Source organism: Plectropomus leopardus, chromosome 7 (genome assembly GCF_008729295.1).
Source record: "Plectropomus leopardus isolate mb chromosome 7, YSFRI_Pleo_2.0, whole genome shotgun sequence".
Lineage (NCBI taxonomy): Eukaryota > Metazoa > Chordata > Actinopteri > Perciformes > Serranidae > Plectropomus > Plectropomus leopardus.
The window spans coordinates 1,524,615-1,536,708 of NC_056469.1; the positions used below are offsets into that span (position 1 = coordinate 1,524,615).

Consider the following 12,094-nt stretch of genomic DNA (forward strand, 5'->3'; position numbering starts at 1 on the left):
ACTAGAGCACCACAACAATACTGTCTTACAATACAGCATAGTGGGTCACAAAATCATCATCATCATTATCATCATCATCATCATCATCATCACCATCAAAACAACAACAATACATATAAAAAATAACAGCTCTGTTGTGACAAAGTTGGTGCGTAGCTCTCTTTTTGTGCTACTCAGTAAGTCCACTGGCACTAACCGCTGGAAGGGCCGGGGGCAGCTCACCTACATCTCACCTACTCAATCAATAACAGGGGGAGGTCTCGCTAACTACAGAAACTAGGTACTTTAAAAGAGCAGAATTAAAACAGCATCAGTGCAATTTGTTGAAAACAAAAAGGTCATGACAGAGAGAGCATTTGCAAATTCATGGATGAAATGTTTTTGGTTGGCAGGTAGAAGACACACTAATGACACCATCAAGCACTATCACATAGCCACAGAGATGGCTGTTAATGGTTGGATGCATTTCCTAATAACGTCATTTATTAATCCTTTCTAGAATCTTCAGCTCCATCATCACTCACCAAAAGACAGCAACTCTTATGTCTGAGCCAAGACCTTTGACAACTGGTATGGACTGAATCTGAGTCTGTGCTGAGTGCATGAGATGACACCACTGTAATTCTTATGAGTTTTCTGTATGTGTGGAAAGCCTCCAATTGTTTGACAGCAATCACTGCTAAGTACAGCCAGTAAATGGGACCTGAAGGACACCTCTGTTCATTGACCTTATTCTGGATACGACAGCAAGAATCTGTGCGTTCATTACATTAAAGAGATATTTCCAGTTTATTACAAATCATGTCTGATTTTTGTAGTTATCTCTTGGGTACGACAGTAATGGGTTCCAACCTGCTGGCTGACTTCAGTGTGGAGTTTGCATGTTCTTTCCATATTTTAGTGGGTTAATTGATGGTTAAATGTGCATAAATTAAAATGTGAGGGTGATTGTTATTTGTCTTATTTGAATATGTGGCAGGCGGGCTGGAAAGCTGAGCGGCCATGTAATCAGGAGGGATTCTTTCATCGGTCTTTCTGATAACATTTCTGCGATAATAATCTATATTCTAACATAAATAAGTATCTCCTACTTAGAGGACACTTACTTATGGTATTAGAATTCAAACCCTTCATGATTTTAACAAAGCTAAACATAGCATCCAAAAACTACAGCTAGCATAGCACTGTAACTGTTGGTTGCTCCCTCATCTGTGCTTTCTAATATTAACCCTTTGAAAACTGGATTGACAACAGTTTCTCTCTGTTGTTGATGCATTTTTAAAGCTATTTGACCCTTTAAATCCTGAACAAATTAGTTTGATTTCTTTTGGAAACACATGGGGGTAAAAGGCAATGATTAATTTGACGAGAAATTGCAGCAAATTACTAAAAAGTGAAAAGAAAATGTCCTAAAAATAGTTTTAATTGAAATTATCCAAAAATAGGAAATAATAAAAAAAAAATAGAAACAATATAAACACACATTTTTTTTTTTTTTTACTTTTGTTTTACTTATTTTCAGGTAGTTTTCTTGTAACTTTTTAGTTAACTGTTGGATGATTTGTCTCTTATTCAGTTGCTTGTTTCCTTCTCACTATGATTTTTGAAAAGAATCAAACCAATTTGTTCAGGTTTCAAAGGGTTTAATGGAAATGACTACCAACTACAAAAAGAGGATCAATGTTATAATAAACTGGAATTATCCATTAAGGAGCCCCCATGTCACGTACCTGTTTTCCTCATTTGGTGGCTCATGTATCTTTCCAAATGAATACATTCCAACATTTGTAAATTACAAAATGGATTAGATAATATACAGATACATGTATATCATCAGTTTGAGGTTGACAACAGCCAGCTCTCCACCTGGGTCAAAATTTGCAGGGTGCTAAACCAGAACCATGAACATCTTAAATAAACAAACAATGGTGAGATTTAGAGCACTACAAACAGAGACAAAGAAATAAATGAGGACCTGGTGTGGGGTGACTGTGGTGGGGGTGGGTGTCAGGGGTGGGGCTGTTATTGATTTCAGGACTTGTTTCACATATAGACACTTATCACTTATACTTCCAGTGTTTGCCTTACTCTTGTGTCTCGGTGTGACAGTCGTGAGGTGATGCATGTTGACAGGGCCTTCAAAATGCAGCAAGGGACATACCGGTACAAAAGCCATATCTGTGTCACTGTACGCGTGTGTATCTATGCAAGTGTAGCATATACTGCATGTGTTCTATGCAGTGGGGTCACAACAATCCACACTTTTGCATGACTTTGATACCACTGCTAGAGATAACTTGATAAACATTCACCTGTTGTTTTGTGGCCTCAAATTTATTTTTGGCATTTCTGTTGTGCATGTTTTTTCTTTTTTTTTTAAACGAGATTTATCAGTTGGGGACTTCTTTATAAAATACATTTCATATTAGCCAGATTTTTTAAAACCAATTTCTACTTGCTCTTAATAGTTTTGCATATTATGGCACTTCAGTGAAGTCAACACACAGTTGCTGCTTGGTATCAACCAGTTTCTCATGTCATGAACTGGATCCCATTCCACTGAATCTGCTTCATAAACTGTTGCCAGGAGCCAAATATGGTACTATTTCACTCAAAGACAGCCGTGATTAACATGTCAAACCCTCCACTGCTTTATTTCATGGTTTTCCCCTGCACATTCTTGAATGTGGGGGCATTCTTCCTTGTAGCTGCCTAATGTTGTTTATTTGGCCACATCAGAACATTCACACAATGTCATGCAGACCACAGTGTAGCCCCAAATAACTGTTCTTACACTCCTGCGGGAGAACAAGATTTAATAGGTATAAAAATATGTATGTATGGATAGCCAAAAGCTCCTCAAGTCAAATTTGACACAACAAATTGGGACGGGACCTTATTATTAAGCAATTCAGAGATTTTTTGTTTATGTTGCTATTCCATTTTCAATTTTGGGAATTTTTTTTGTGTGAGAACTGACAATGACGAAATCATAAATAAAGTGTTAATTTTTTATTGTGAAATTTGAACTATTTTAAATGGGTGATATCTTACTTCATTGCAGAGCTTTGTGCAGCATATTGATTTGTTCAGCCCCTCATTGCTCAGCTCTCTTTCTCTGTTTATCCAACACTCCAACTCATGGTACCGCTCTGTCAGTGATGTTCCCCGTCTACTCATGATGCTTTAGGTATCCTTCTGCATCAGCTGTTTACGCTCTGGGATGCTGTTCTTAAGTGACACTGCCTTTGTGTGTTGCACATGAACGTGCCCGGTGTCCACCAGCATCATAACAACGTCACCACTTCTGTTCGAGCACTTTCTCATCTGATGCTGTCCAACTGCGTTTTGGTTAGATGCAGAATGTGGCTTTTGGCGTCACACTCATACACCAAAAGCATTGACAGAGCGGCATTATTTGATGAGTTCTGAGTGAGAACAGGCTCTGCTCCACACTGGGGTGTTGGTAAGAGTCCATCGCATATCAGGTTCTTTTTTAAACTTTAACACAAACCACTACTTCCTAACTTTTAACAAGAAATCCCTTTCTGACAAAAAGCTATTGAGGTAAACTTCTCCCAGCATCACTGACAAGGCTAACTGTTAGCATCACATGGCTAACGTTATAAATCTTCAACTTGTTGGAGCTAGCATGCTGTTCTGGCTTTGTGTCTCACAGGGCTTTTCAGGCATTTTCTCAGATTTGGTGCCAAATATAATGAGTATTTAAATTCCTAATCCCCACAGCTGGCCAAAGCTTTAAATATTTGCAGCTAATTACCAATGAAGTTTCTGTGCCAAAACAATAGTAATAAGATCCTACAACAAGCTGAGAAGACAAATCTCTGCACACAGGCCCTAGTCTGCTTATCACCAGTGTTAACATATGTCACCCAAATACTGCAATGCAACACCGTACTTGTGTTTCTCAGCACTGGTATCAAAGTCATGTTTGTGGCATCATGATGACACTTCTTGTAGCATTGGATCTGTCTGTACCTCCATTCTGCAGCACACCACTCCTGACTGCGCCTGTGTGGAAACACTGCTCTGAGTTTAATAGTGCATGTAAGAGAAAGTACAGTTTGACTGCATATATGTCCAAATCTATTTTGTGTATGTGTGTCTGTTTGTGTGTGTGTGTGGAAGGAGAGAGAAAGAAAGAGAGAGAGAGAGAGACAGACAGAGAGAGAGAGAGGGGGGGGGGGTGTTTGTGCTGGTTTGTAAGGGCTTCTAGCTGCACTTGCAGGACTTGACCTTCATGTTGGAGAGCTGCTCTATTTTGGGGGTCTTGCCAATGTAGTAGAGGATGGTGAGGGGCTCCAGGTCCTGGGAGACGCAGCAGGGTGATGCTGACGCTTCAGGGTTGATGGTGTTATAAAGGCCTAACACCTGAAACACAACAATTATTCCATGAAGGGAATATGAACTGAAGTAAACTAGAACAAACATCATGATCAACTCACTGACCCTATCAACCTTTGACCCTGTCCCTTATACCGTACCTTGGAATGCTGGGTGTCGGCGCTCCACAGATACGGACAGGCCCCGGCACAGAAGTTGGCCTCATACCCCTTTGGCTCGTGGATCCACCTCCAGCCCAGATCCTTCTTAAAATCAATGTAGAGGGACCGTAAACAGCAATTATCCTGAACGTTCCTACAAAGAGATGAGGGCCAGAGGTGAATCATGGATGGAACCAATTTTCTGAGCCAGTCTGACTTTGGTGTATGTAGTTCATTACAGATGGAGGCTGGAGAAGATGGTAAAGAGTCAGGAATTGGAAGAGTGGAAGGGTAATTCCATTTAGAGTCAGGTGTTATTCTTGTTTATGTGGTCATTATCACTTCCTGTAATAATAACACTGTACCAAAGTAAATTGCTGAGACTATGAAACACTGTGACGTCACTAAAACTGATGTAATAACTGCTGTCTGTGCTCAAAGATGGTCTTTGGCATTAGCAACATTTTTGCATTACTTAATCTAGGCAAGGCAAGGCAAGGCAAGGCAGCTTTATTTGTATAGCACATTTCATACACAGGGCAATTCAAAGTGCTTTACAGAGTAATAAAATATAAAGACATATTAAAAGATATAGATGTACACTAAAAGAGAATGAGATAAGATAAAGAAGTTGTAATCAATTACTAAATTAATAATAAAAAAAAAGTGCAGATAAGAGGTGCAAAGATAAAAAGATCATTTAAAATGATTTAAAATTAAATTTTAAAATAAATTGGTAGTAGGCAGGTGGAGTAGGCAGTGTGAAAAAGGAATGTTTTTAGTTTTAAGTTAGCTTAAAAGTAATCAGAGTCTGGTCTTGATGAACCTCATCTGGGAGATTATTCCAGGTTTTTGCAGCATAATAACAAAATGCTGCTTCACCATGTTTAGTTCTGACTCTTGGGACGCTCAGTAGGCCGGCCGTTGATGTTCTGAGGATCCTTGAGGGTTCATATGTCACAAGCATGTCAGAGATATATTTTGCCGCTGAGCCACAGATTGATTTGTAGACAAGAAGTGAGATTTTAAAATCAATTTTCTGAGTGACAGGTAGCCAGTGTAAGGATTTTAGAACTGGAGTTATGTGGTCATATTTCCTAGTTTTTGTCAGGACTCTCGCAGCAGCATGCTGAATAAGCTTAAGTTGCCGAACAGCTTGTTTTGAAAGGCCTACAAACAGACCGTTGCGGTAATCTGTGCTACTAGAAATAAAGGCATGGGTGAGCCTTTCAAGATCTCTCATCTCTGACTCTGGCAATGTTTTTTAAATGACAGTAGGCAGATGAAGTTACTGATTTGATGTGACTGTGGAAATTTAAATCACAGTGCAGGATAACACCAAGGTTTTTTGCTTGACTGAGAGAGAGGGATTCAAGGTGAGAGTGGACACTGCTGTTCTTTCCGTGACCCATAGATAATGATATAGGTCTTATCTCTATTGAGTTGGAGAAAATTTTGATGCATCCAATCATTGATTTGCTCAATACAGTGACACAGACGTTCTAAAGGTTCATAATGACCTGGTGAAAGTGATATGTATATCTGTGTGTCATCTGCATGATTGCAGTAGGCTACTTTGGTATTTTGCATAATCTGGCCTAATGGGAGCATATAGAGATTAAACAAGAGGGGTGCCAAAATGGATCCCTGTGGGACCGCACATGACATAGTCATCTTCTCTGACTTACAGTTTCCTATTGAGACAAAGTACTTCCTGTCATGAAGATATGACTTGAACCATTTCAGGACAGTACCAGAGAGTCCGACCCAGTTTTCTAGTGTCTAATAAAATTGTGTGTTCCACTGTGTCAAAGGCAGCACTTAGATCCAGGAGCACTAAAATAGAGACTTTGCCGGAATCGGTGTTAAGGCGGATGTCATTTATTACCTTTATGAGTGCAGTCTCAGTGCTGTGATGGGACCGAAAACCTGGAAGTTATCATAGCAATTGTTTAGTTTTAAAAAGCTGCTAAGTTGCTGGTGGACAATTTTTTGATAACTTTACTGAAAAATGGTAAGTTTGAAATCGGCTGATGGTTGTTCAGTACAGTGGCATCCAGGCTGCTCTTGTTTAGGAGAGGCTTGATGACTGCAGTTTTCAAAGCATTTGGAAAAGTGCCAGTCTATTATTCAAGCCCACTGCAGTGCATTGGCTACATTGCTTAGCTTCAATGTCTGACTCTGGCCTGCTTCTCCAAACTGGGAGCATTATGGCTGACATCTGTTGTATAATATACACACAACCCCACATGAAATAGACTCAATATCCCTTCATTAACGTCAACACACATAGGAATGTCATTACTATGGCTTTCCATGGAGAGCTTTATGCCTTTAGACACAAACTGTCCTTCTGACATCAATTCCATTTAAATAGCACGATTCAAAATCTTAAAGAGGCTGTCTTTCCTTTGCATTTTCTTTGGTAACATTGTGAAAATTATCCTTGTGTACATGGATCTGCAAAAACAACCGAAAACGCTGTAGTATGTATGTCAGGTCAGCTGACACCTGAGGGAGGTTCCAGGTCAACATGTATGAGGAGAACTAACAGAGGGGAGAGTCCCTCCAGATGTGTGCGTGCGCGATGATAGTAAGAGTGTAAATGTCAGGTTAGTACCTGGAGCAGTAGGCAGCATCCAGGGCTCTCTTGGAGCGATGGTGTGGGTACTGGGACTGGGACTGGGACTCTAGCCGGTACGAAGGCAGCAGCATGAGGAGAAGGTGTGGAGCCCGCGTGCTGTGCCGCCGCTTCTTAAAAACCTTCAGGTCACTGCCATGGACAAAGCTGTCATCGATACCTGCACACAAGTGATTGTGTTTATAGATCAAAATATTGTATTGTACGTATTCTGAACAACATTTGCAGGTCAGTCGAGTATGGAGTCTAAAGGCATTAACATGCTTTGAAGGAAGTGCTTTTCAGAGTTTAACTAGTAATTAAAAACTGCTAACATTAATTTTCGCACTCGTCATGTTTCTACCACATCTAACAGCATCTCTTGCTTCATTTGACTGGCTGCCTGGGCCAAAAATTGGAAATGTTTACATTTTTATGCTTGTTAAAAAACTGTTAGAAAAATGCAGCACAACAGGGACGTGCGCGCCAGGCCTAAGCATGGAAGGACGATGCATTTCTAGTGATACAAAAACAACCAAAAATGCTGTGGTATGCATACCATGCCAGAAGTTGGTGGTGTAACTTTGTAGTTAAGCACCATAGAAGAACACCACGGGCATGTGTGAACTGCAGCTGTGATGTCACGTTTTTCACTGTTCTCTGCACATTTATAGTTAATAGTAATGAAAGGGGTAGCGTTTTCAGAAGATTACACTATGGAATCCAGTTTCAAAAGTTTGCATTTTTAGGCCTCCAAAACGCTGTTGTCATGTGAACAAAAGGCCAACCTGCAACAAAACTTTCATGTTTTAAGAACCATTACCATCCAAATGGCCCCTAAAACCCTGCACTGTTATCCCTCTGCATTATGGCAGTGTTTTCTGCCCACCCTGGTGTTTGGCCATTCAGAACAGCTGTAATCCTAAGAGTCTACAGCCAGGCCAGAGACTGTGAGGGTGTATCACAATGATTCTGTTAGCATCAGCATGCTAAGCTGCTGGGCAAGACAGGCAAAAGCTCAGGGCACACAACTAGAAGAAATAAATAAGAAATTGTAGAGACATTTTGAGGACATGTTCAAAACATGTTGAGAATGACATCAGATTGTTGAGATACCTCCCAAGATTTTATTCATTCATTTTTTACATTATAATTTGGGCTTTTGGCTTTTAATCAACAGAACAGATTCATGATGGGGGATAGAAAGGGATGACATACAACAAAGGGCCAAGGCTTGAGTCAAACCTTTGGCTGCTGCGGAAAGGAAACCGTCTTTGTTCATGTGGCGCCTGCTCTACCGGTGAGTGCCCATCTCCGATATTTTAAAAATCTGTTTGAAATTCACGTAGCTACAATGCAGAGGAGTACCCCAAATAAACTTGTGTGGAAGAAACACTTACATAAAATATTTAAATCCTTAAAGAAGTATTTCATTGCCGGGCTGTCTATGCAGTAAAGCGATTTCAATGCTTACACAATTGGTGCTGAGAACTGGTGCTGCATGACCAGAGAAAACAGAGGAAAAGGGCTGCAGCATTCACTTTTACTCAAGAGGTAGAAAATCTCCAACTACCAGAATGCATTGTGCTACATCAGACCAGGAACACCAAAAAACATTGTATGTTGTGACAGTGGGTACATTTAATCTGTCTACAGTCTGTAGGCAGATTTCCATTAACTCTCATCATGAGAATGGAAACGTCAATTTTGAAAAAACTTCCATTTATCACATTTTTTTTAATGCTCACATGAGGTGGTATTTCAGGTGATTCAGAGAGCCATATTTGGTAAAAGTCCCATAATGCTATGGCTATGTGTTTGTCAGTAGGAATTGGCTCCCTCATGATGCAGCTACAAGAGGTGTTATTGCATCACGTAACTTTTCAAAAGTTGAGCGGATCATCCGGAAGTTTTGAATCCACAATTCCTTTGTGAAGTCGTGGGCTATCCCCTCCCAGAAATCCCTCATATGTGGCTGTTCTCACATATAAGGTGCTTCATTATGGCTCCATAACACGCCTACGTGGCCTTGGATTGGAAATAATGACGGCTAGTGCGGTGGCTGCAAGAAATAATAATAATAATATTCTGCATAGAAATAAAGCTACCAATGTTGGAAAGTTATCGCCAGAGGAGAAATTGCAGAACATCACTCAGTGGAAATGCAGTCATCTCTATATTGTGTTTTATTGACATTTTGAAAATATTTTTTTGTGCAAATCTGCAATGGAAACCTGCCTTGCTGCAGGTACCTGAAATGGCTACACCTTCCTGGTGTTTATTCACAACAGGGTAGGGGTCTTAGACAGTATTAAGAGATGTCGTCACACATTGTAGGTCTTGGTCTTTTCATAGGATTTGCTGACATAAATCTAATATGGAATAACAGCATACATTTCCTTGAACATGCCTCAACAAATTTCTGAATCAAATAACCTGCAAACCGTGCCTCCAGCTCCTCACTCTTGTTAGGAATAATGTAGTTATTGGATGGTACAAACGTGCAGCACGGGCAGTGCAGGCTGATCTTGAATCCACTGTTTCTGTCTGTGGAGAAACAACAAGGTGATGCAACGATGTAACACATGTATTAAATGATGAGGAACAGGAATGGAAGGAAACGTACTCACCTCTGTGGTTCAGCCACTCACTTACTGCCTCTGTCACGTCGAAGGACAGCCATTCTCCCTCTGTTTGTGTTCGCACCACCTTGCTGTCAATATATCGCTGTGTTGGAGACGTCAGGTCTTTGTGTCCTAAAATCTGTGTACAGAACAGAGGAATGAAAGCTGTTTAATTGAAAACTTGATCGGGGAATTGAAAATATATTTTAGTGCTATTAACCAGAAAGTCTCCAGTTTGATTCATTTTGACAGTTGGAAATGATGCTACATAGGTTGCACTAAATAATTGTTCAAAGATGCTTCAGGTTGTCAAACTGGATAAGAAGACTGTGACCCAGATTGTGCTCCAAACTGTTCCCTATTGCAGAAATAGTGCACTATATGCTGTGAATGAATGGTGCAAATTTTATTATAAATGTAAGTAACGTTAAGTATTGGCATTTTCTTTCTATTAAAATGTAAGTATCGCAGCTTTTGTATGTTTTTAAACTGTTGTAAATCATCAAAATGTGTTTGTTGCTGTTTGCCATTAGGTGAAGTATCTTGTCTGTAAATTGCATCTGTTAGCTAACGCTAAAGTTAAAATTGGAGAAGGAGCACAATCCTAACTCCAATGCAAACATATTAATTGAATTATTACCAACATTTCAGCATACACTGCCTTCAGGATAAAGGTATCATAAACGTCACACAAATATCTGACGCATCTATTGATGCAGCCACATTCAGAAAATTCCAGCATAGTGTCCAAAATCTTGTCAGTTAGGTTTACCTGTATTTAAAAAGGTTAAGCATAGCTTAGGTCAAATACATGCAGTTATGATAAAATAACAAACAATACATCAACAAAGAAGACAGCGGAAGGCAGCTGCAGTAGCTCTGGAGGACAGTTGTTTGAGCAGTAGGTTGAGCTCTAGCAGTCTGCTCTTTTCTCTCTGATTGATTGGCCAGGTCTGGGTGGAGCACTGGGACTGTAACCAGATGCTCGACAGACTTGTGTTATTCTGCTGTCCTTCAGAACCATGTGTTTATGTTGGCTCATCTCTGCCTAATGTGTAAAACACTACTCCTGCTGCTCGCACTGAGATGTGCTGTGAGGACAACTGTGGGAAACCTGACAGTCGAGACTCTGAAGCTCACACTCAAACAGTAGATGGAGAAAAGAAGCTGCTCATAAAAGAGTTTTATGATGTGGTGGGATGAGGGCTAACAAAGAGATTTTACTGTAAAACTCTCTGGATGATTTTTCACTTTGAGCCTTTGGTGGACTGTCTCTTTGTAACCTGAAAGGTCCTTCTAAGACTTTTGTGTTTCTGCACTATTTCATGTCTTAGATTTCCTGTTCTTAAATGTCTAACAACATTAGAATGAATGTGGTATTTTGAAGGGGTTTTGGCCATAAATTCTCCAGTAGTTAATTTTTTTTTTAAATTTAGCACCAAATCCATATGGTATCAACACTAAAAATGCTGCAACAACTTATGAGACACAATTGAGCATGAGAATGGCCATCATACTTCAATCATAATGTTGGAAAAGCCCCTTTCTGCTATGATGATGGCAGCACATGTAGATGCAGGAGCTGGTAGCCCCACAAATCCTTGCTACTTTTTTTCTATATTTGTCTATTTTTTCAATACCATGGCCCCTTCTGCTGATGCACAACTTCTCTACGATAGAGAGGCACTTATCAACATCCGAAGAAGTTGTGTGGGGTTTGGACTGAATGCTGCAGACCGCAAGAGGATCTCCACCAGTGGCGTGTGCCAAATGGCAAATCAGACCAGAGGGGAGAAATGAAACCGAAGCCACCAGACAAAGAGAGGGACGAGAGCAGGTATCAGGGAGAGGCTGACCCAACTTGGGCTGAGAGCTGTTTCTCTTCCAAGTCTTCATCTGTCTAATCTCCGCTTGCGAGAGAAAAAAGTGGATGAGATATAATTAAGGCTCATTCAGCAACGGTTTTTCAACACCATGGCTCCTTCTGCTGAAGCACGACTTTTCTTCGATAGAGTGGCACTTATCAGCATCAGTAAAAGTTGTGTGGGGCTTGGACTGAATGCAGCAGACCCCGAAAAGGTCCCCACCGACAGAGTATGCCAACAAGCTGGTCGGGCCGGAGGGAAGAAACGAAACTGAAAGTGCCGGACGAAAAGAGGGAGAAGTGTCGGTATCACGGTGAGGCTGGCCTGACTCGGAGTGGGAGCTGTTCCTCTACAAAGCCTTCTTCTGTCTGGTGTCTGATCACAGGAGAGTGAAATGGATGAGATGTGTTTTTGGCTCACACAGCAACAGGAGATCAGAGACTGTTCTGCGCACATTTTCAGAGACATGGTTAACACCTG

At 40.6% G+C, this 12,094-nt stretch overlaps 1 protein-coding gene across 1 annotated transcript in view; it reads right to left on the minus strand.

Annotated features, from left to right (window-relative positions):
• Positions 1-1,484: 1,484 nt before the first annotated feature.
• Positions 1,485-12,094, minus strand: part of tgfb2 (transforming growth factor, beta 2) — a 49,257-nt gene continuing 38,647 nt past the window's right edge. The window contains exons 3-7 of the mRNA XM_042490908.1: positions 9,756-9,888; positions 9,562-9,672; positions 7,126-7,306; positions 4,506-4,659; positions 1,485-4,392 (exon numbers count right to left, since the gene is read on the minus strand). Coding sequence (XP_042346842.1) covers positions 4,234-4,392; positions 4,506-4,659; positions 7,126-7,306; positions 9,562-9,672; positions 9,756-9,888 — 738 coding nt within the window. The 3' untranslated portion in view covers positions 1,485-4,233. The remainder of the gene's footprint in view (positions 4,393-4,505; positions 4,660-7,125; positions 7,307-9,561; positions 9,673-9,755; positions 9,889-12,094) is intronic.